Source organism: Lepidochelys olivacea, assembly GCF_965140295.1.
Source record: "Lepidochelys olivacea isolate rLepOli2 genome assembly, chromosome: 2".
In the NCBI taxonomy this organism is placed as follows: domain Eukaryota; kingdom Metazoa; phylum Chordata; order Testudines; family Cheloniidae; genus Lepidochelys; species Lepidochelys olivacea.
Window position 1 is genome coordinate 88,966,118 of NC_140412.1, and position 25,857 is coordinate 88,991,974.

General features: G+C 41.2%; 1 protein-coding gene across 7 annotated transcripts in view; it reads left to right on the forward strand.

The window, feature by feature from the left end:
• The window catches only part of PTPRM (protein tyrosine phosphatase receptor type M), a 685,790-nt gene that overhangs the window by 601,025 nt on the left and 58,908 nt on the right, over positions 1 to 25,857 (forward strand). For all 7 annotated transcript variants that reach the window (XM_084621210.1, XM_084621211.1, XM_084621214.1 and 4 more), the window contains 3 exons: positions 5,938 to 6,025; positions 14,248 to 14,324; positions 17,244 to 17,280. In XM_084621210.1, coding sequence (XP_084477336.1) covers positions 5,938 to 6,025; positions 14,248 to 14,324; positions 17,244 to 17,280 — 202 coding nt within the window. The remainder of the gene's footprint in view (positions 1 to 5,937; positions 6,026 to 14,247; positions 14,325 to 17,243; positions 17,281 to 25,857) is intronic.

Sequence of the window (25,857 nt, forward strand, 5' to 3'; positions counted from 1 at the left end):
GTACAATCCCTGGTGGTGTGCACTAACAGTTGCATAGTGCATTTTAGTGTACTGTTTCAGATACACTACATTAAAGCATACCAGCAGGGTCCACATGGACTAATTAATGCACAACATGTTAGTGCGCATTAGAAATCACACTCCTCACACAGCACATTTTCCCCCCTTGTAGACAAGCCCTCTGCTTATATATAGTAACGTATTGGGAATCTAAGAAATTGTACTCCAGCTGCCTTGTGCAATTACTGTGTTTTTTTTCTGGTCAAGCAGTGCAATAGTTACCTCTTTCTTCCATTTATCTCACCTCTCCAGTCCTCACCATAATACTAGAGCAACTCCCAAGAAAAAACTTACCAGGACAGGGTCAGCATAAGTGGACATTGTTCTTCCATTTTCCTTAGAAGTTGCTTGCTTTTTATTTTTAATTTTTTTAAAAGAGTAACGTTTATGGAAGAGAAAAACAAAACCCCAAAGAAAACATTTTGGTTTATTTGTAGATCTTTTTTTTAAAAAAAATTAAGACAATCCAAAGCAGTTTTAAAAATGTAGATATTTAATATAAACATGTATTACCCACAATGGAAATAGATTACAAACGCTCATGGTAGGAATCAGGATTTCACAGTGTGATGCAAAAAAGCCTCTTGTCACAGGGCTAAGGAGACAGCCCTTTGTATCTCCACAGCAACAGTCTAAATTCAGCCCTTGGGCAAGGGGATAAAACTCCACTAAAGCCGCTGGAATTGTGCTTGCTTACGTGAGGCATGAATTTGGCCCATTGTGTATCTATCACATGACTTAATAGCTCTCTAGGTTATTTATTCAAAGTGCTCATTTGGGAGCTGAAAGTTCTGGTCTCCCATTGACTCCAGCAAGAAATTAAGAGCTTCTTTGGACTCTTCCTCCCTCTACTAGTGTAGTTCATGAAGGATTTCATGGATTACATGCTTGAAGTATGAAGGAAAAGGAGACAAATGGTAGTCCATTTGATTAAACTGGTGCCCCTACGCCCCATGGCATCCCGGGCTCACATTTGTATTTTAGATAAGGCTGGTCTTTTCAAGGATTTATTTTAAAAACTATATGTCTGAAGATCCAAGCATTTAAGGCTAAAGATGAATACTCAGATTGTGCATCTAAAAATCTATGCAAGCTATTTTTAGAGATGTGATTTTATAACTTCAGCAACATACTAATGAAATATTTTTGAAGCAAATTTTAAACTAAGGTCCTGTAGACTAACATGTTCTGAGTAAATATTACAGTAATGAACAACTATTTTGGGGTATGTCTACACTGGCAGAGTTACAGCGCCGCTTGGAGCAAAGAAGGGAAACTGGTGTTGTGTGTTCACGCGGTGAGCTACCTGTGCAATAGCGTGTTCATAGTTGCAGCACTTGCAGCGGTATTTGGAGCGGCGCACTCTGGGCAGCTATCCCACAGAGCATCTTTTCCTCTTCTGCCGCTGAGAGTTGTGAGAAGGCGGAGGGGGTCGCGGGGCATCCTGGGTCCTGTCCCAATGCCCCCGTGATGCATTGCTTCGCATCCCAGCAATCCCTGTGCTTCCGTCCACGTGTGGCGCCATCTTTCAACAGTTTCTGTACTGCGCACTCTGCCTCTTCAGTCTCCAGGAATGGATCCCGAGCTGCTGACCAATATGCTGCTTGCTCTGACTAAAACATCATGAGTGGCAGTGGAGTTATTCCTTAAACTACAAAGACAAGAGGAGTGCAACATGGATCTCGCCACACGTACTAGCTATGACACAAAATTGCTTGTGGCATTCACGGAGGTGCTGACCACAGTGGAACGCCACTTTTGGGCTTGGGAAACAAGCACTGAGTGGTGGGATCATACCTTCATGCACATCTGAGATGACAAGCAGTGGCTGCAGAACTTCCGTTGAGGAAAGCCACATTCATAGGACTGTGTGATGAGCTCACCCCATCCCTGCGGCGCAAGGACACAAGAATGAGAGCTGCCCTGCCATTAGAGAAGCGCATGGTGATTGCACTGTGGAAGCTGGCTACTCCAGGCTGCTACCGATCAGTCACTAACCAGTTCGGAGTGGAAAAGTTGACCGTTGGACTCATGTTGACGGGAAGTGTGCAGGGCCATTAATCGCATCCTGCTCTGAAAGACCGTGACATTGTGGATGGCTTTGCACAAATGGGATTCCCTAACTGCAGAGGGGTGATAGATGGCACACACATTCCAATTCTGGCACCAGCCCACTTAGTCACTGAGTACATTAATCACAAAGGGTATTTCTCAATGGTTCTCCAGGCGCTTGTGGATCACCGTGGGCGTTTCACAGACATTAATACAGGCTGGTCCGGAAAGGTGCGTGACGCACACATCTTTCGGAACACTGGCCTGTTCAGGAAGCTGCAAGCAGGGACTTTCTTCCTGGACCAGAAGATCACCGTAGGGGAAGTTGAAATGCCCATTGTGATTCTGGGCATTTCTGTTGCTTTGCAGGGCTCTGTTTGCTTCCAATGAATAGATTAAAGATGGCTTTCAAACAAACACAATTCTTTTATTAAAAAACAACAACCGGAGGAGAGAGTCAAATAAAAAAACACATCAGCAGTGAGGGGGATGGGGGAAGGGAAGGTTCCAGGAGGAGGTGGGGTCCTGGAACGGCTAAAGATTTGTGTATGTCCAGAGATCATATCCAACCTTCTTCTTTGGATTACAATGTAGCGGGTACTGTACTTCAGCAGGGCCAAACTGCAGAGGGATGGGTGTTGAGTGCACTGGGTTTTGGGAGTCCGCAGTGCTGGACTGTGAGGGAGGAGGAGTCGAATGCCGCAGGTATAGACTGGAGCCAGGAGGTTGATAAGAGTGTGTTGGCAGTGTCTGGAGGGCGCATGGGAAAGAGTTTTGCAACAGCAGCTGCAAGGGAGGGGGCCGCAGAGCTGCTCGGTTTGCAGAGCTAGTATCGCCTGGAGCGTGTCCGGTTGTGCTCCATAACGTTTAAGAGCTGCTTCATGGCTTCATTCAGGTGCGCCGCATTCTCCTTTTGGTCCCTCTTCTCGCTGTCCTGCCACTCCTTCAATTCCTGTTTTTCGGCCATGAAGTGCATCATAACATCACGCAGAAAGTCCTCCTTAGTTCTTCGTGGCTGCTTTCTAATTCTGCGCAGCCATTCAGACAGTGATAACAAAGAGGGAAGCTGGGCTCCCAAGGTCATCTCTGTGAAGCCAAAAAGCAACATTTTACAGAAGCAGTATTGTTTGCAACATACACAACACTGATTCAGTGATTTAAAATGCAGCCAGTACTCACACACCTGTCACTAACTGGCTGACCCCAGGCAAGCACACATGAGCCACAAGACCCCCAAAATGCCACAGGGGCCGGGTAAATCAGTATTCCCAGACTCTATTGTATACTGGGCACTCTCTCTTGGGGAGAGCCAGCATTGTAGGTGGGGCCTGATAATCATTCCTGTCCCCACGTTTTCCACAGGCTGTGCTCATTATGGAAGATATCTAATTGCTGAAGGTGAGCAGGGAATCAAGAGAGGGTCTTCTCCAAGACTGCGGCTTCTGCCCTGGCCCTAATGCGGCTTGCCTGTGTGCAGCAATGATCTCTCCCCCCCAGTGATGGCACAGTGGTGCGGGAAAGTTACCGTTAATGGGGCAAGAAACAAAGCAGGTCTGACAAAGAACCTGCGGCAGCAGATTGCCTAGTATTTCCATGAGAGTTTTGTGGAGATCTCTGAGGCAGACTCCTGTGAACTGAGGGAGTCAATCAGCAGCCTGTTCTGCTGCTCATGATGGTATGTTCATCATACAGACACAAGCCTGCTTTCTGCAGCCCTCCTGCCTCCAACAACTCACTTCAGCGATTCCCCAAATCAAATCCACTTACGAGTGGCCTCCTCTCCTGTTTGCGCTTCGCCAAGCTCTGACAGCTGTGACTGGCTAGCCTCCAGAGTAGAGAAGAGCTCCTGGCTGCACGCATCTCTGACCTCCAAGTCATCCTCTGCCTCTGGGTCCCCCTCCTCCTCTACATCCTAGTCCAAGATTTCCTCCTCCTGTCTCGGTCCACACTCGACTGGCACACAAGCCACTGAAGTATCCACTGTGGCCTTCACAGTGGAGGTGGGGTCGCCACCGAGTATTGCATCCAGCTTTTTGTAGAACCGGCAGCTCATGAGCGCAGCACCAGAGCAGCGGTTTGCCTTCGCACCTTGTGGTCAGCGTTGCGCAGCTCCTTCACTTTGACCCTGGACTGCAGTGTGTCCTGGTCATGGCCCCTTTCTGTCATGCACCGTGAAATCTGTCCATAGGTATCATAATTCCTATGGCTGGAGAGCAGCTGGGACTGGACACCCTCCTCTCCCCAAATGCTTATGAGGTCCAGCAGCTCGGCATTGTTCCAAGCGGGGGATTGCATGGTGCATGGAGCAGGCATTGCCACCTGAAAAGATTCGCTGAGACCACTGCATGCATCACTGAGCAAACAGGAAGGGATCTTTCAAAATTCCAAAGGAATGTACGGCGTAGGATGACCGTTGGTCACCTGAGGGCAGGGCAGTAGAGTTCAAACAGATGACCAGAGAGGCAAAACAGGCATTGTGGGACACCTCCTGGAGGCCAGTCGCAGCCCTGTAATTGACCAGGGTTTTCTACACTGGCACCGCAGCACTCGTCGGGGTGGGGTTTTTTAAAGCCCTGGAACCTGCGCAGTTTCTGCGCACTAAGCGGCTTGGCAGTGTGTACTCCTCGGGAGTTACAACACAGAAAGCTGCTTTACTGTGCAGAAACTTGCCAGTGTAGGCAGGGGCAGTAAATTCAGAAACTGACAGTATATACCTGGGGGTTGGCAAATGCCTGTTAAATGGCTTCATTACCACTTGAATGGCTCTTTTACAGTTTCAATGTTGTGCTAATAGGCCTGGCAGGCTGGAAGGCTTTTTCACTTTTAAGTACTAGATCCCCTCCAGAGGAAGACTCACCAGGCTGCAGCAGTCAGTCCTGGTGGGAGCCTGCAGGAAGGATCAGAACAGGGATAGGAAGAGATGAGAGGGAGGACACTAAGACCCAGGGGTGCCCCAAATTTTCAGGTGCCCTACACAGCCTTGTATGCCTAAGGACGGCGCTGACTTTTATGGACACAGTGTACCCAAAAACACTGGGAAAGTCATTATTTTAGAATCCGAACTGCACATGAAAAGTGGACAACAGACGATTGTTTTTCTTATGCCAAGTAGTGTATTTTGTTAATATAAAGAGATATTGTTAGCATCTTTCATCTAATATTCACCCAGCCTCTGTACTGTATTTAATAAAACTAATACAAATAATAAGATTGTATTTTTCATAAAATTACATAATTTTTCTTTGCTGACTATCTAATAATCTTGGTGGTTTTGAAAATAATGTTTTTAATAAAAGGCCAATTGAATGCAAATTAAGAATAATGCCACTGTGTGTTAAGAGACTGAATAGCCACCTATCACCAGGTAAATGTGAAACTGTTGGTAATATATTATTAACACAGGGTCAAATTTTGCTATCAGTAATATCACTGGGTTTACTCCAGTTTTACGCTGGTGTAATAAGGAGCAGAATTTAGACAATGCACGTTAATTAGTCAATTATGCTTAGCATTACAAGCACGAAACTTTTGCAAGGTTAACTAACTCTTCCTCACACAAAAATCATTCTTGCTGATACACACTTTATTCTTGTGTCAAACTCTCCATGTGGAACATGGAACTGAAAGAAAAGTGCTGTTCAAAGAAGAGCCTGGTATCATTATCAGATAAGCAAATTAGTTGAATGTCACTTTAACAACTGTAATTTTGGCTGTTGTAGTATTTCTTCCATGCTCCACTGCTTTATTCTTTACTCTTAAGGTTCCTGTTGCTCCATACTGAATTTCTTAATGTCACTTTCTTTCTATCTTTTTTTTAAAAAATAGAGTTTCTTTGAAGGACAGTCTGCACCCTGGGACTCAGCTAAGAAAGATGAAAACAGAATGAAGAATAGATATGGGAATATCATTGCATGTAAGTGTTGGCAGCATAATTGTAATACTTTGTTAACTTCCTTTTAGCGTCTGGGAGACAAGGTGGGTGAGGTAATATCTTTTATTGGACCAACTTCTGTTGGTGAGAGAGCCAAGCGTTCCAGCTACACAGAGCTCTTCCTCAGGCCTGGTAAAGGTACTGAGGGTGCCACAGCTAAATACAAGATCAAACAGATAGTTTAGCATTAGTAGTTAGCACATATTCTAAGGGACCATTCAAGGTGAAGTGGTTACTGGCTCCAGTGACAGAGAAGATAATAGTGTTGTCCACAGTGATAGGAAAGATCAAAAGCTCAACTTTTGACCATGTTGAGCTTGAGTTGACAGCTGGACATCCCTGAGGAGATGTCAGAAACACAAGCCACAATTTTGGTGTAGATGACAGGAGAAGGGTAGATCTTTGGGTCATCATTGCAGAGATGTTAATTAAAGCCTCATTTGTGAATGAGATTACCAGTATGGAGGAAGAAGAGGAGGGGCCAAGTACAGAGGCCTGTGGGAGCTGAGTGACAGTTGGGAAGAGGAGGATCCTCCTAATGAAACAATGAAATAATTATTAGAGATGTAAGAGGAGAAACAACAGAGGGTGGAGTTTCAAAATCCTCCTCTTCCTAACTGTCATAACATAAATAACACTTCTTTAAATTACACTATTATGCAGGACCTTAATGCTGACCTGATACTTCTCCATGGAAAAATAACACACATAGGTCCCTGGTGTATAGAAGACTAACAGACATGGCTGTTGATGTTGCTAAAGACAGAGTTTTATGTTACAGGGTGTAAAAGGGTACTCACTTCTTGAGTCCCTCCGAGAGGCAGGGTGCAGTACCACAGTCCTTTTTCACCCCTGGCACTTTCTGCAGGCTGACCTCGGTGGGTCTTCAGTGGCTTGGCTTATTGGCCAAGTCACAAAGTCGAAATGAACCTCTTCTGGCATATTAAAGAGTCTAATAACTAAATAGTCTTTTTGCCCTCTGGTCTTCAGCCCTGGCTTTGGAACCTTTAAATTCATCCCTTTGTTTGGGATCCCCAACAGGATCTGTCCCCTTCTTGGGGTTTACACCATTTTACCTGTGGCTGGTTGGGAACCTGGGCCTACAAACTATTCTGGGTTCCAACTCTGGGACCCTGTACACAGCCACTCACTCCAATCCATCACTGCTGTTTCCCTGGGCCTCTTCCTACCAGGCCCTTCTGTCTATAGTCCTATATCAGAGCCAGTTTCCTCAGGTTCTTCTCTATCTCCATGCCAGAGAAGAGCACTCTTCTCTCCTCTGATCCCCACCAGGAACTGACCTGCTAATGCCCTGCAGCCTCTTTTATCTGAGCCTGCTGGGCTCTGATTGGCTGTTGCTAGCCCTTGGAGGACCAGGTCTTTCTAGCTTCCCAGATGGCTACGTCAGTGAAGCCACTCTAGGCAGGCCTTGAGAAACCACCTTTGCTGCTCTTTTCTTCCACCTCGCTCTTCCTGGGGCAGAGTTTAGTAGGACTGCAGGGCCTTCCATAGGGAGTCAAAAAAGCCAGCTACATCCCATCACACAGGGTAATTGACACAAAGGTAGTTTGGGTATTGTCCTACTGGACGTGTTGGAGACCTATGGTACTTCTTTATAGATAGGGGAAGCCTGTTCGTGAAAATAATGAATGTGATGTTTAGAAGGATACATTAGCTGCATATTTCTTTGCTTACAATGTTTGTGTAGATGGATACCCTTAAAGAATCCTAAATGTTTTTTTAACAAAATTTTTCTTTGTGAGAGTATGTTGCGTAGAAATATATGCAATTGGTATAATTATTTAGGTATAAAAATGCCCAGAGTGCAAATAAGAACAGGTTCTTAATAACAGAGATATGGAGATCTGTATGCCTTCTGTTCCTTTATAAAATTTTATCTCCTGACGTGACAATAGATCCACATTTTTAGTCAGAGTTTTGCTGCATCAGGCACCTCTTTTAATGTGTTCTAAACAGCCTGTCATTTTGGGTTCCCAGCTGAAATAAGTAGAAGACTTGTAGCACTACAGATCTGGGGTAAAGAAGTGATGACTAGCAAAGGGAAAACAAGTAAAAGATACTTGATGCATGAAACAATTATAATTACAAGTAATACTGGAGACTCTCTAAGGGGGCAAATGTTACTTTAGATTGTTTGCATCTCAACTTACTTTTAATATGTCATCAATATTTAAGAAACAGAGATAGTTGGATGGAGATGAGTTGTTATCAATAAAACATACTATCTATGTGGCAGTAAGAATTTAGAATAATACAAATTAAAATTACAACACATTATTTCTGTTGGGGGCAACATTTTTAAAAGAGCCTCTAAAATTGGGCCCACAAATTTGCTGTATGTTAATTAGTTTTATGCAAATGGTGTAGTTACTGATTGGAATTACCTGAATCGTACATGGGCTTTGTGTAAAGAAATGGGTACGTGGCAAAATTGGGGAGAATAATTTTAGAGGTCTACTTTTAAAATTGAATCCCTATGTTATTATCAAAATATTGGCTTCTGCTTTTAAGGCATTTAAAAAAGCCACCTCTTTCTACATGGTATTTAAGAAGTTAAAAGTACTATAGATGGCTTAGATGCCATATATTCTAGGTATATTTTTTGCAGTGAAACATATGTTGTTTTAGAATATGAGTTTAATGTAGGTTTTTCAGCGCTTTTATCCTCTCTGTTTAAATCCTCCAAGATGCCATCATTATGCTATTGTTTGTAGTCAGTATTGCTTTGTAAGGAAATTAAAGCAATAGCACCAAGCTGCCAACACAGAGGGAGCTTGTCAAAGTAGCAGTGTACATTACATTATCCAGGTGATGTAAATTTAATTAGATACAAGCCTGCCCCATTCACAATGAGAAGGTGGCTACAGCAACTTGTGAGCTGCTTCATCATTATGCTAAATGCTGACCACTATCTAATCACCTATACAAAATGTGTTTCTTCTTTATTAAATGTAAATGTCTTCTTTTATGTTGTTTCCACGTTAAGAACCAAAAAATGGCTTTGAAACTGTTAAATGAATCTTGTGCTTGGGAACATTGTTGTGTCTGTATTTACTGTACAGTGGTTACTTATGGGCGTAGGTGCCGTAATATTCATTTGTCCCTTAAGAAAGATTTCGGTTATCTATAATAATTCATTTTTAACTTACTGCGGCCTGATCAAATGAGAAAATAATACTGACCAAGATTTTCAGAAGTGACATGATTTTGGGTGCCCAACTTGAGATGTCTTAATTAGGGGCCTGATTTTCAGACACAGCGCTTTCTGAAAGTCAGGTATCCATTCATGTGTTTTAGAGGGAAAAAAGGGCACACAGAATCACTCATCACTTTTGAAAATACTGGCCACAGGCTGGTGTGTATGTGCATGTGCACATGCATAAGGAAGGGGCAGGATGAAATGCTCATGTTCATACTTAGAAAGAAAAATTAATTTCAGCATAAGAAATTTTGAAGATTGAAGTGGTTGGTGGTGTGATCAGTGCAAAAATAGGTTTGATATCAATAGAGGGTGACTGTAACACACTGACAATGAACTTGAAATGAGACTGTTTAAAAGCTTTGAGGAAAGTAGTTAACAGCAGACTGAAGGATAAAGGAAAAATGTAAAAACTCAGGTAGTCAGCCTCGAGGCTATTTAAGAACAATGTGTTATATGCACATATAGCTTGTGTATCTCTGAGTCAAAAAGCTATGTGATTAAGCGCACACAGAAAAAAGTGCCTGTTTTAGATTTGTTAAAAAAAATCCTTTAAAAATAAGAAAATGGGCCCAAACCACACAAATACTGGCTGGGACTTTCAAAGAGATCAAGGAAGTTAGCCACCCAAATCCCATAGAAAGTGAATAAAAATTGTGTAATCCTCTTTCTTCAGCTCCTGTAGTATTCCTAGCCACTGTCCATGGAGCATAGTACTACTAAGTAAAATGCAGATGTGAAGTAACAAGGGGAAAGAGATTATATGAAGATAACTAAAGATATGAAGCTAAATAAATTTTTTAAGTCTTTAAATCTGAAGCTGCATGTGTGACTGAAAGCTGGCCATCATGGAGAGAGTGGAGGAAAAGAAAGCAATGAAATAGCAGAGAAGTTGATGGACATTTAGCATTGGACTTTACCAGGCTTTATCACTTGGCCTGTAGGGAAAAACAAGGAAATTTATATTCTTAAAATATTTATTTATTTATGAGAAATCTAAGTGTGGCCTTCGCAGAGATTGAAATCATAGAGGAAAAGTCAGCAGGTAACTTGAAAAGCTTGAGCAAAGGAGGTCAGTCGAGTGGCAGGTTCTCTTGACGGTGTTTTAAAGGGAATAAACATGAAATCATGGAGATACGGAGGAGGATATTCAATACTAGTCCAATCCAACTCCCATTGAAGTCAATGGGAATCTCTCCATTGACTTCATTGGGAGCAGGACCAGGTCCAAAATCTATAAGCCAGCAAACGTGCCTGAAGATTGGAAAGTTGTTAATGTGGTATCTTTTTTAAGCAAGATCCTGGGAATTAAAGGCCTATGACCCTCACCTCAGTTCTGAAGAAACCAGTTAATAGCGTAATTAAGTATACAATAGCACAGCACCTGGATAAATATAACTTGATAGGTCAAAGAAGCATGGTTTCTGAAAGAAAAAATCAAGCCTCTTCAGATTGTTAAATTCCTTTGAAAAAGTGAATAAATGAGCGGATAAGAATGACCTGATGAACATAACTGACCTGGATATTCCAAGATTTTTTGATAAGCTCCCCCCTTGGAAACTATTAATTAGAATAACAACATAAAAAGGACAAATGTGTAAAAACTAGCTAAGTAAGAATCAATTGTTGGGAACCTTGGGTTGGAATTTGGTTCAGATTTATTTAATATATTAGGACTAGAGAGCCTCTAGGGACAACCCGTAGCTCCAACACCCTAGGTGAAGCGCTGAGAAAGAACTGTGGCTGTGAGAATCACCAACCCTCTTCGCTCCAGGGGCGCAAGATGGGAAGGAACCAAGGGACTGCCTACTCCCTGCCATTCCCTGTCCATTCTCTTACCTTAGCTATCCCTTTCCCACCCACTTGCCCTGGCAGGAGGAGGTAATATGGGACATGAATCCCTGCTCTCCCCTGATACTCAGAGCCATAACCCCAGTGAGTATTCCATTGTCCTGCAGGGTGATGAGCTTGGATCCTGCTCCTTTCAATAGCCACATATTATTTCATTATTTATTTCTTTATTTCTTAACTACAGTAGAGATCGCCCATACAGAAAGCATTAGGTGCCCTAACAATCACTTACACTTACAACAACCTTATGATAACCACCTAATAGCACTACGTACTCAGATACAGCTAACACAATAACTTGGCCAGCAAGCAGCACTCATTAATAACCTTACAGGTAACACATTAACTCAGATCGCCAATAAATCCAAGCAACAGAAGAGCCCCTTTCAACCCATTTCCACACACCCCAGGATCATACCCTCAACTTTTCCTCAAAATATTGTTAAGCAAACAGCTCTTCCAGCCTGGCCAAAAAGTCATCAGGTTTGGGATATTTTGAACTAAGAGGAGGAGCAGGTTCCAAAGTTGCAGGGCCCTCACAGAGCATACCCTGCCAGCAGTTTGCTCTCTTTTGTAATGAGGGGGGAATCTAGCTCAATCACCTTGCCGACTGAGGAAGCATGGAGACAGATGCATTGGACCAATGCATAGCTGAACCCTCAGAGATTTGGGTGGGGAAATGGATGGTAAGTTGATGAAGTTTGCTGATGGCCCTGAAGTGGTTGGGCCAAATACAGAAGGCCTCAATGGAGCAAACTTCAATGGAAACACATTGTTTTGTATGACGAACAGCATTTGGACCAGTGTACATAGAATTTACAGCGGATTGTGATGTTGTTTAGATACATTTAAATTCATTGGACAGTTGGATGGCAGAGGAAATTCAGTTTGGATAAATGCAAGATAATGCAAAATAGGATAAAAATAATTTGAACTTACATAAGTGACATAAACTAACAGACTCTGAATTTTTGGGGTTGACTTAGGAAAAAAAAGCCCAAGAACAGTTCAATGGAGATGTCTTCCAAATGTGCTGCAGATGGTTTAACGACAGATAGAATGATCGGGTGCATAATTAAAATCAAAATAAAACCGTACAAAAAAGTGTAACGTAATATTGAACTATGGTCATGTCTTGTCCAATTTTGTCCCCTTGTTTTGTGAAAAATATCCCTGAGAGTTAGGTGAGAAGGTCCAGCGAAGAGTAGCAAAGAGAGTTAGAGAGGCGTGGCAGCACTTGCATATGGTGAGACTGCAAAAATTAGTATTAATTTGCCTAGAAAAGGCAAGAACTTTTAGAGACTCCATTGTGACTGTTGTAAATTATGAAAGGGCATACTGGAAAAAATCATCAGCTCTTTTAAAAAAAAATGCTATCCCACAGTATAAGAACAAGGGAATACTTGTTTAAATGTGGTTCCGGTCTGGAAAGTAGCCATGTAAACATGGCATCTTTTTACTCAATATCTTTTAACTCCACCCTTTTAGTATATTCAGAGTCATATTTGCTTACTTTAATGATCAAAGTATGTGTTTATGGGGGGAGAAGAATGGTTTTTGTTTGGGGCTTTGGGGGGTTGTTTTGTTTGGTGGTTTTTTTTAACTTCAGTTTGGCTTGCAGAGCCAACACAACTAAAAGAGAGAGAGTGAGAACTGAATACTATTCCATTTTGTGCTCCATGATCAACTGAAATATGCTTATGCATACCCACTGAAGGCAATGGGAGTTTCATAGGTGTCACTAAAACAATAACCTGAAGACAAGGCAGCTGCAGAAGTGTCACTGTTAGTTCTGCAGAACTTTCTCACTGGTGATGATGCCCAAAATAGGAAGACCCCAGCCTGCACTCTTAGAGCACAAACTAAGATTACTTGTTTAATCACAAACTGATCACATATGGAATATGAAATTCACTGAAAGAAAATAAGTGTGCAACTCCACAATATCTTATTTGCTAGGATCACTTTTCAGAGTAGAATCTCACTTCAAAATTAATAGCTGTGGCATTAGAATAAAGAAAAGGAAATTCTCTTTTATACTGTGGCAAATCTGTAGAACTCATTACCGCTAAAGGGCAGTTGCTGTACTGACAAAAGGGCTGGATAATTTATGACCTTTAATAGCATATCAATAAAATAAAAGCAATCAAATCTCAGGATTGCTTTTTTTTTCTTTTCTTTTTTTCTTCCTCTATCCTCTGTTGCATCAGTTGTTAGCTCTGGCCAAAGGTGAAGTACTGAATTTGATTGATCTGTTCTGGTATAGCAAACCCTAAGCTCCTCTCCATAGGGAGCAAGTGCCAGATTTGTTTCCCTGAGAGATGTCTAAATTTCTCTCTAATATTCTAAATTATTTCTTCACGTGTATGTCCCATTCATGGTTTAGGTTGGAAATGCTGACTCCACCCCCCGTACTGTTAGAGTAAGTTTGAATAGTTTCCAGAGTAATCTAGCATTTCTCACCCAGGAAAGGACAACCTCAGTTGAAAAATGGCATGGGGGAGAAATGGGATATTATCCAAGATCTGAAAGTAGGTAGAAAAGTCCCTTCCTCAGTTCAAAAGAAATCACTGAAACAACATATAGAGGGAGTGAAACTGATTTTTCTTTAAGAATATATATATGATATACCAAGTTATTTTTTAGCCTTGGTTGTTTTGTCTCTTCAAATAATGATCTCCCACAAGACCTTGTTATATTCATTACATAATCACTTTGCACTAATAATGGGAGAACTTTGCAAATGACTGAGCTTTTGACAGTTGAATGCAGTTAAATGTATTAATGAAAGGCAATTTGACTGTTGCAAAAACTGTTTCACATCCTCTAGGAGGAAAGGGAAGTGGTGGCAGTGGTTTGAACATCAGATGTATTCAGCTCCAAAATCATTGGGAATTATGGGGTTCATAAATGATTGAAGTGCAAAGTGGAAAGGTTTTACTGTATATATAACATCTGATAGCTCATTTTGAGCCAAAACCAAATGACAGGTGCAACTTGAAAAGTGCAAACTTTGTAATTGGACTTTAAAGTAATATGTGTATTAAGGGTTTCTTTCTGAATGTGACCTTATATTTTGTGACAATTAAAAGCACACCAAACTACTTTGTTTTATCTGTTGTTCCCATTTCAGATGATCATTCTCGAGTGAGACTGCAGCCAATTGAAGGAGAAACAAACTCAGATTACATCAATGGAAATTATATTGACGTATGTATACTGATGTAGTAAACAAAGTTAACATTGCTGTTCAGCTAAACATGGTCCATGTTATCTTTACACTTTATTGACCATTTCTTATAGCTAGCATAGCTGATCACAGTTTTGGCTGCCAAACATTACTGGAAACCACAGTCATGGGAACCCACATATGCAATAAAGAAAAAATAAAACACCAAATATTTGCCAGTGAGAAAATGAGTTCAGTCATTTCTTGAAACTGCCACACTCTGGAGTGAAATTTTGCCACCAACATTACGTGGCTATTTTGCCTCCTGATGCTTATGTGGACCAAGGAAATGTTATTTACATTGTCTGTCAACAACTTGGCATAATTTCACATTTAAAAGAAAGCTGTTCGCATATTAATGTGACAAAACTCTGTAATTCCTAATGCAGTGATTTGCAATCTCCTGTCATTGCTACACTTTTAAGTTGCCTTCAAAGTATAGTCTGCAGCTGTTAACCAGTACTTCTAATGCAAGCAAGACATTTCATTAAATATGTAGGGTCTTTAATTATTGAAGACTGCTTCTTTGTTCATTCTGCATCATGTTAACTTAATGTTTTACATTAGAATAAATTCTTTAAGAGACAGCATGGATTTTGGTTGAAAGGATCAAATCAAAAGTAGAATTGAAAATCAAGAAAAAGTCAACACTGTCTAAAGCCTGAAATCTAGAGATGGAAACTTCAGTAATTTTAATGTTCATGGGGAACACTAGACATGAGAGTACAGAACAACTGCTGATTCTTAGGCAGGCAGCAGCCTACATTCAGTGATTTCTTCTTCCCCAGTGACACCTTTTAATGAAGGTGTCACAGTCTCCGGTTCAGACGTGTCCACCAGGTCTGACAAGGGAAGTTAGTAGATTTTTTTCTCATACAATATAGAGCAACCAAATTAATCCTTATTCTTATATAACAATCTTTGGGTTATCTCCTTCTAATGATAGTTAGTAATATGTTTCAAAGGCAGTCAGATTAGGGTTATATTTCTACCCCATTCTTTACAGTTTCAGAAACTTAACACATTAACCATGAGGTAAAGATAAAAACAGAAACATTTCCATTTAAAAGAGTAATAAAATTGTAGACAGAAATTTGTGTAATAAAAAGTAGAGCTGGACCCAAATTGAGGGGTTGGATTGGGATTTAAATTCAAACTTTTTCCAAGGTTCAGGGTTGTTCAGACTTCAGGTTCGGGGTTTAGTTGCTTATGTATAATTCAAATTATGCTTTGGATCCAGATCTGAACATCCACAAAATGTGGCGGAGGAGGGTTTGGATCACGTGCTCTTGTTCAAGACCCTGATATAATGGCTTCATATCATGTCTTCCTGTGCCAGAAAAAAAAAAAAAGCAGAATGAATTTAGTGGGACAGCTGTGGGAGCACAGAAGACACTACTGGTGAGGGTTGTGGGCCTAAAGCTTCCCATTCCTTAGAAGATAGCTGTAGTACAAAGCATCTAAGTTTCTTTGGATCATCAGAAATCACTAGACAAAGTGATCATAAACAGGGAGACACTGTGGTTGTTCATTAGCAAGAAGGTATTCAAGATTCGGTTGTAAATGGCAATTTGTCTGTCCTTGGTTTCACAGATGCAGACGTGCAGCCTATCTCATGCAGGCAGATTGTAATAGATGTTATATCAGAACAATGGAGTTACAGTGGGAATGGCAGCTTCATAGGCATTGGCATGGAAAAGGCTCTGTTTGTATCACGAAACATTCCCTTGAACTAAATCTCCCAGTGTCTGTTTTGTTGGTAGTCTGAATGAATCCAACCCCGCAGCTAGTAGATGATGCTCGGATAGAGAAATGCCAACTCTATCCACCGTCATACAAATAAGTCTCGATCCTTAGGCACTCAAAGTTTGCCTCAGAATGGCATATAAAGGAACCACTTCAGTAGTTCTTGTAACATTTTCTGTTCTCCAGGGTTCTTCAGATTACTTCAGTCTTGGTGCCTCACTTCACTCCTTACCTTTAACACACTCTGCACTGGCAAGTTGATATGGAGTATGAGCTATAACTTTATATTTCTTCCTTTTGTTAGTTGGTGTCATAACCTAACCATTATTTAAAGCTTTTGGTATTAATATTGTTATGACTGTCTATAATGATGTACTGTTACATGAGTTAAATCCTTGGCAATAATCCTGTAGCATCAGAAACAAAAATACTATACAAATTCTGTTGTTTCTAGTTTGCATCCTATCAAGAGCCAATATTCTTTGTTATAAAGAATGCAAAAGTTATTAGTGCTGATTGCTCAGCCAGCATGTGATTAAGTTTCTCTTGCCTTCACAGAAAGAAACCAAGAATTACTTTTCAGTGTAATTCCTATTTAGAGCTGGACAAACTGTTTACACCAAGACATTTCTTCATAGATTTTACCCTTTTTCTGTTCAGAAATAATTTGTGAGCAGACCAGAGGGCACAGAGAACCTCTTCCCTCCCTAGCACACACACGCAGCATCCATGCTGACTATAAATCTAGTGTTCTCTTAGCTGCTAAGCAGGGAACTAGCATTGCACTCAGCAGCACTTCACAGCTCGAGGGCTTGGGGATGTGTCCAGACTACCAAGTGCACCTAAGTTTATGTTGCTCCTTTTCAGAGAAGCCAGTAAGGAACTTCCAAAACATACTAAGTCAGTCCTCTACCTACGCACTGCGCAAGCCAATAGCTATGGGACCCTCCAGTCCAGACAACATAGCTGCTTCTTGTGCCCCCGCAATATGCCTTTCATTGGAAAGGCCAGAATTTGCTCCTAATATGTAACTTTTGTTGTTGTGATATTCAGAAGGGTTATGAACACTAGTCTCTATGACATGACAATCATACCAGCACATGATGGTGCATTGCATTGCAAATTGACTCAAAACTTTTTTTCCATTTTTTTAGGGTTATCACAGGCCAAATCACTACATTGCTACTCAAGGTAAGCTAATCTCACTTTATATATTTCTTGCTGGTTGTGTGAACAAAAAACTACAAACATTCTTGTATGATGGTTTATACTCTGTAATACATATTTTTGCCACAATAAATACAAAATTACTCTATGAACCCAGATATGGCAAGCAGCTTTAATTCAAACTCTCCAAATTCCAAGAGCTTAGTGTTGAGTTGTCTTTACCTTTGGGTTCAGTAGTGCTGTGTAGAAAAAAAATAATATCTACCCTTACTTTTGGCTTATGTTACTCAGTAGGACTTGCTAAAGGACAAATAAGTAGTGAAAAAGATGACAGGCAAAAATTTCAAAAGTGCCTAAGTGACATAGGAACCTCCTATCGGAGTTAGGTGCCTAAATATCTTTTAGGATCAGGTCTCTATATCCTATTGAAAGTCAATGGAACTTAGACTGCTAAATGAATTAGGTGCTTTGGAAAATTTTACCCAGCAGGTTTTAATACAGGACCTAAAAACGCACTAGACTTGCAACACTTCGAAAAGAAAATTGAATTTCTGAAAGTCAGATAAAAGAAAAGGAGAACTTGTGGCATCTTAGAGACTAACAAATTTATTTGAGCATAGGCTTTCGTGATCTACAGCCCATGTCATCGGATGCATTCAGTGGAAAATACAGTGGGGAGATTTTATATACACAGAGAACATGAAACAATGGGTGTTACCATACAGACTGTAACAAGAGTGATCAGGAAACGTGAGCTATTACCAGCAGGAGAGTGCAGGGGGCGGGGACCTTTTGTAGTGATAATCAAAGTGGGTCATTTCCAGCAGTTGACAAGAAGGTGTGAGGAACAGTAGGGGGGGAAATAAGGGGAAATAGTTTTACTTTGTGTAATGACACATCCACTCCCAGTCTTTATTCAAGTCTAATTTAATGGTGTTCAGTTTGCAAATTAATTCCAATTCAGCAGTCTCTCATTGGAGTCTGTGTTTTTCTTGAAGAATTGCCACTTTTAGGGCTGTAATCGAGTGGCCAAAGAGATTGAAGTGTTCTCCGACTGGTTTTTGAATGTTATCATTCTTGATGTCTGATTTGTGTCCATTTATTCTTTTACGTAGAGACTGTCCAGTTTGGCCAATGTACATGGCAGAGGGGCATTGCTGGCCCATGATGGCATATATCACATTGGTAGATGTGCAGGTGAACGAACCTCTGATAGTGTGGCTGATGTGATTAAGCCCTGTGATGGTGTCCCTTAATAGATATGTGGACACAATTGGCAACGGGCTTTGTTGCAAGGATAGGTTCCTGGGTTAGTGTTTTTGTTGTGTGGTGTGTGGTTGCTGGTGAGTATTTGCTTCAGGTTGGGGGGCTGTCTGTAAGCAAGGACTGGCCTGTCTCCCAAGATCTGTGAGAGTGATGGGTCGTCCTTCAGGATAGGTTGTATATCTTTGATGATGTGTTGGAGAGGTTTTAGTTGGGGGCTGAAGGTGACGGCTAGTGGCGTTCTGTTATTTTCTTTGTTGGGCCTGTCCTGTAGTAGGTAACTTCTGGGTACTCTTCTGGCTCTGTCAATCTGTTTCTTCACTTCAGCAGGCGGGTATCAGCAGGCGGGTATTGTAGATTGACAGAACCAGAAGAGTACCCAGAAGTTACCTACTTCGTTGCTTAGGCTTCGGTTTCAGTCCAGGACAATGGGCTCGGGCTTTGGCTTCAGTCCTGGGCCTCAGTGAGTCTAATGCTGGGCCTGCTCTCTAGCTTATTTTGGCGTACTCCCTGAAACCTGCTCGCGGCCCCCCAGTGGATTCCGGACCTTTGGTTGAGAACCACTGTACTACAGTAGAGCTTCTTGTACTTCCCTATGGATTTGAAACAGTTTGAGTTACATCTGAGTACCACATTTATTTTAAGGTGTACATGCTCTTTTCAGAGCACCAGCTAGGACAAAAGGTTTAATTTCCCATGTATTGGATTTAGAAAGAAATGTGTACCTTTTTAATGACTTACTGTTGAGACAGATGAAGATCATAGCCAGCCACCTCAAATAAGCGTGCTTCCTCTGACTGCTGCTGCCACTTGAGGAGCCCAATCTATGCAGCCTCCAACCCCTAGCCCTTGGTCTTACCAAAGGGAGGCTCTTTCAACTCTTCCCCCCATCTCCCCGCCCCCAAACCCACTATTGCTAGTTCCAAATGTTCTGCTCCTTCATTGCAGTCTCCAGGGTGTGAAATCATTGGGACAGGGTACATCAACTTGACTCCACCCAGAAAAGTGTGATCGCCACTGGCCTTAACATCTTAGGGAACCAGGGGAGGCCATTTAAACTTGCCACTGCGGCCACCCAACCACAGTGACCTACAGCCCCTAACCTCCCTACTGGTGGACTGGGGAAGAGAAACAAGTATTTTCTGGTGTTGGTTGTTAGGGCTAGTTTTTTATACCGCTCTGCAGGAGAGTTCTGTTTGTCCTTTAATTTATGTTACTGTTAGTTATTGTCTCCTAAAAATGGAAACAGCAGCAACTATGGTTGGCATTTTATTTGCAGTCCAGAGTATAGTTGCTTTCAGCAAGGGAGCAACTGGAAGGCCTTCCTGGGAGTTCATTACAAACCATTCTGATACTGAGTCACTCTCTGAAGCAATTTTAAATGCTGTTTTAACTGTCATTGCAGTACTTGAATAACAAGTACTAAACTTGAGACCTTTACTCAATGGGCTTTCAAAGCAGAGAATCAGACACAAGAATGTGAAAAAAACTATACAATTTATTAAAGAAAATTATGGTAACTTGAATGTGGGCTGGCTATAAGTGTCCTTCCACACCCAAATCCCACCCAATAAGGTGGTAAAGAAAAATAGTTAGAGAGTGAGGAGAAAGAACAAAGACAGTGAAAACAAGTCTTTCAAAATTTAAAGAAGAAATGACTATTTAGGGTGCAATCTCTTTAGGGCAGGAACTGTCTTTTTGCTTTGTAATTGTGCAGTGCCTAGCACACTGGGGTCCTGGTCCGTGATTGGGGCTCACAGGCACTGCTGCAATACAAGTAAATAAAAGTAATGTAAAAAAAATCTTACCAAGGAAGAAAGAATAGAGACCAACTTGATACAAATTGGTTTTGCGTTTGGATCCGTTGGGTTTTTTGTTTTTTTTTATGGACGAGATCCTCTAAAATCTGTTTCTCACATGAATTTGGACCAGTTTTCCAGCATCCTAACTTCAAGCCAAAACCTCAAATCGCTAGTGTGATATTTTCTCTTCTTAAAATAATTCAACGGAAGGTGTGGTCTTGATTTTTAACAGTGTTGGCAAACATGCTGAAACCCATCTTTTACACTGGATTAATTACAATCCTTAAAAGAAATCATATAGAGGGGAAAAGGCATTTGCTCCATATGTTAAATTTTCTGTTTCTCTTTGTCATTTTCAGTTGTAAACCTGAAACTGAGCTTAGCTCAGCCAGAGGTGTTTATATTCTGTCTTGGAACAGTTTTTCTTATAGAAAAGTACAAACACGTGGATGTGATACCACATTTTGAACTGCATGTTTAATTCCGCAAAGATACTTCACAGCAATTTTAGCAATCCAACCTCCCTCTACACTACATTATGTTTTACAGGAAGATATCATTAAAGAAGCCAATTCCATGTGGAGTTAGTATGATTGATATTTAATTGTCCTAGTATTTTTCTTCAGCTGCATTAAACATATCAAGTGTTAATGAGCAAATATAATTGTATGCAGCTAAAAAGTGGAAAATGTAATCAGTTCATAATAGGCTACCAATCTGGTTTTAACAGAGCTGGGAGTTCCATAATCACCTGTTTATTAGAGTATTACCATCTTCCAAAAGACAATGTGGGTGAGGTAATATCTTTTATTGGACCAACTTCTGTTGGTGAGAGGGACAAGCTTTTGAGCTACACAGAGCTCTTCTTCAGGTCTGGGAAAGGTACTCGGTATCACAGCTAAATACAAGGTAGAACAGATAGTTTAGCATAAGTAGTTAGCACATATTCTAAGGGACCATTCAAGGAGAAAAAAGAAAAGGAGGACTTGTGGCACCTTAGAAACTAACCAATTTATTTGCGCATAAGCTTTCGTGAGCTACAGCTCACTTCATCGGATGAAGTGAGCTGTAGCTCACGAAAGCTTATGCGCAAATAAATTGGTCAGTCTCTAAGGTGCCACAAGTCCTCCTTTTCTTTTTGCGAATACAGACTAACACGGCTGCTACTCCGAAACCTGTCATCATTCAAGGAGAAGTGGCCCATTAACACCCCTGTAGACCATCTTCCATGTGAACCAGAGTTTGGTTTACAGACCCTTATCTTCCAGCCTGGAAATGCATATACCAGTGCTGCTATTCAGTTGATTAGGAGGCAGATGCATTTTTGTAAGAGCTAGCAAATGGAGTGTGTTTTAGTTAATATCCAATCAAGGGAAATTCTTACTGCACTTCAAGTGAAATAAATTCAAAACCTGCAATTTGGATTAGAAAATCAGCATCTCTTTCTCTCTCTCTCTCTCTCTCTTTTTTTTTTCTTAATGCCATAAGCATAGTGGGACTGATGGGCTGAAATTGCCATTAATGAAGACATTTTGTGGTCTGCGTAGTTGGCCCCGACAGTTAAAATGCGCACTTGGGTCACCTGGATAATAAAGAATCCTTTGTCACAACTCAACACAGTGGGTCATGTAAGGCTAACAAGCAGGTGCAATGTACAAATCACCGCTTGCTTTTTTCCCTCCCTTTTTTTTTTAACGTGGATTTAATTCTGTAAACTGTACAATTTATTGGAATCTAGCTCTGTTTGCAGGAGAGAGATATTCAAAGAATTTCACAAAATTCTTTTAATAGGAGCATAAAGCATGAATTTTTATACAGTATTTGGTCACTCCCATTCTCCTCAGTTTTCATACTGCCAATGGACCATATATGACCCCGATATGCAGGAAAAAAATGACTATTGATTCCTTCTATTTTGTATTTAATTATTTTCTGTCCTGTGAAGTTCCTATTAATAAACTTAGTATTAACAAAGCTGTTTCTAACAAGTCTCTAGCAAAGGTTTTATAATGTTTCTTCAGCTAAAGCACTAGCATTACATTCTGAATGCCAAATTCATGTTAGTATAGTTCTTCGAGTGCTCATTCAGGTCAATTCCAATCAGGTGCGCACGCGTCACATGCACAACAGTCAGACGATTTTTCCCCCTAGCAGAATCCATAGGGTCGGCATCGGCACCCCCTGGAGTCGCGCCTTTATGGGGCCCAGCCAACCCGACCCCCCCTCGGTTCCTTCTGACCGCTGGTGACAGCTAGATGGAACTTCCCTCTCTTTTGCTTCTGCAAGCGCCTTTAGCAGTGTCCCACTGTGATTTGTATAGAGTTAGTTTTCTTCGTTTCTTAGTTAGTAGTAGTAATGTTAGAAGTTGTTTCTCTAAGTTTCCATTACGGGGGGTTCTCCCCACCCCTGTTTTGTTCCCCAACACTAGGGCATGCCTCAGTTGCCGGGGTTCAAAGCGTGTGAAGTTTGCGGTAAATTGATGCCAAACAGTGACCTGCACACTTCTTGTTTAAAGTGCCTTGGTGAGAGTCACCAAAAGGACAAGTGCCACATTTGTAAGGGGTTTCAGCTGAGGACTCTTAAGGATTGAAAGCAGAGACTCAGAATTATCCTCATGGAGGCAGCCCTCTGCCTGCAGTCCGACCCTCCAAACACTGTGCACTCCAGTACTGTATAGCTCTTCCTCTTTATATCACTGAAAAGGGGAAACTCCTACTGTGTATTGTAAACAGTGGTAGCCATTAACAAGTCAACATTTGTCAACAGTTACCAGACAGTGGTATCTGAGAGTTGCAGAGTTTTTCCCATTCTATACTTAAAATCAGGGATAACAGTAATAACAGTGTGAGAGCTTTTGGTATTTTAATGGTTTCCTGAATAGTCTAGTCCTTGTGCTAATAATCTAGTGTGATTGTTTTGTACACGCTCTAAAGGATCAAATGCTTCCCCCCTTCTTTTCTCAGTTGCAGAAGCCCTAAATGTAGAACCTCTGACAAACCGTGAGGAGACTGTGACAGGGTGATCTGCCCCTTTAGAGTCAGGGGGCAGCCAGCCCTATTCTGGAAAGAAGCCCAGCAGGCAAGTTCTGGGAACCAGCTGACCCTGCTGAACAGCATCTAGTGATTGATTGAGTCTGACGATTCCCAGCTGAGGGATATAAATGGGGGCCCCAGCACCACAAGGCAGCCTGGGACTAGGAGAGGATGGGAAGTGCACCTTCCTGTGGCTGCAACAGAAAGCTATAAGAGGAAAGCCAGGCCCTGTGGACCCTCCTTGGCTGGGAATAGGGTTGCCAATCCTCCAGGACTGGCCTGAAGTCTCCTGGATTGGCATTGATCTCCTGGTGGTCATTGAAAGCAATCTAGGAGATTTTAATAGGATATCTAAAGAAAATTACATTACATAGTGTTGGGGGAAAAAATCTCCCGGAATAGCTTCAGTCAGAGTTGGCAACCTAGCTTGGAAAAGTCTAAGCTCACTCAGCTACTGGAGGCGAAAGGGCCCCTTGAACTCAGTTGAGAACAGGACTGTTGCTTTTTCTTGTTGTTCTACATTTCTTTTTGTTTATGTGTTGAAAAATATACAGAGCCCTGAGATAAAGGCTACAAACAGAACTGGGCATGGTTGATTGTTTGCCCCAGGCTGACAATTAAGTCTACCAGCGTCCAGAAACCACCAGTGCCTTTCCTCAGCTCAGTATGTGTGGTCAGAATGGATTGTTACCATGGGGGAGGAAAGTAGCCCTGGAATCCATCCCGAGGTAGAAACTTTAGCGCCCCCAAGCATATGGGTCCAAGAGGCTTCAAGAGCCCATGTAAAATGTGGATAATAATACTTCTGTGATCACCTTTTAGAGCTACCATGGAGACTTAAAAAATCTTTTAAAAAGTGATTTGAAGATATGAACAAGCTACAAACGTGCTAAAAATTAATAATTGATTATATATTTGTGAGGGATGAGTTTCCTGTCTCAGACATGCTGTTTCTTCTATTTGATTGCTGGTGTTTGGCTCATGTGATATTGAAAACAAAAGCAGGCCCTCCTGTGAAGAACAATAAGGAATTGGAGGAGTACAAGTATCCTGGCAATATTTATAGATCCCTGATTCAACAACATCATGTTGCCTTTATTTTTCTGTTGTGAAGCCAACCTAGAATACTGAAGAAAGATTCTTACATATGAACTTACTCCATGCCAGAATTGTGTAGAGAAATATACAGGATCTAACTGTTGACTAGGAGGAAGCAGCTTTTCAGCTGAAAGCAATGAGATTGTTTTGTCATATCATTTACACAAAGGGAGATGATTCAAGGCTCTGGAAAAAAAAATTCACTGTTACAGAAACTAGAAAAATATTTTTGTGAGAAGTAAAATATTTTAAAATGAGACTATTTTTTTTTTGCAGTTTTTGCAAGCAGATCATTTACTTTTATGACTTCCTGAAACCTAGATAGTGAGCTTGTTGTTGGTCTTGTGAGCCAAGGCCCAAATAAACTTTAAAAAACAAAATCATTGGCAGACTGTACTTCTTGGTTCAGAAGCCTCTCAAATCCCTAGTGAACTAGCACATGTCCTGTAGTATTTCTTTTTGGCTGAAAGTTTTGTCCAGGAAAGAATTGTACAGCGTGGAAATTTAGGGATTTGTACTACTCTAGATGTATCCATGAATTTTCTGAGTGTGTTTCATGAAAAACAACTGTCTGATTATTTGGTTCCCCTCCTGGCTAAAGAATGCTGCCCTATTTTGGGATTGATGAAGGAAGGGACGGAAAACTCTTGGTGCAGTACTACTAATGTGCTTATCAGTCATTATGTGTTAGGGCATAGAAAGGAGTAGAGAAAGGTAGCTTGTGCAGAAATCATAAGCTCAAAACTTCTGCTTCCCCACTGTGTTCTCTAGGACCCCTCTGAATCCTAGTTTCCAGCCAGGCTTCAGCAGTCTAGAGGAAGCCTGGCACTTGATGTGAGGAGGCCTTTGGTCACCTCATTTCCTGAAAAACAAAAGTTCATTGAGTTCAAAAACAAAATGTATTTCCTTTTCCAACAACAAATACAACAGTTTTTCTGAACCTGAATCCAAGCCTCTGAAACGTCATTTTTTTTTTTAATTCTGCATCTTTCCATGGCAATTACATTCTTCCCAAGTTGTGATAACCACAGTCAGATATAGCACTTCGGGTGACATCAAAACACTGCTTTTGAATAGGCTGATTGGATTAATGTTGTATTTCCTGATGCATCTGCATTATGTCTTCTGTGCAGTTGCATGTTGAGATGTAGGCTTTGCAGAGATTCCCTCTGCAGCTACTAAGTCTCATTCCTGGGCAGGTATGCTCATTTAGTATTTTCTGTATAATGCAGTACTATCCAGGCTATCCAATTAGAATGGTTCCCCGTATTTAAACAGCACGAGTTTAAAGAAACAAGCCACCTGAACACATAACACACAGATTTTGACTACATCCATTCACAGTGTGTTCTTTTGGACAAAATTTTGGAAAAAACATAAGAAACAAATAGCCAGAATGAAATCAT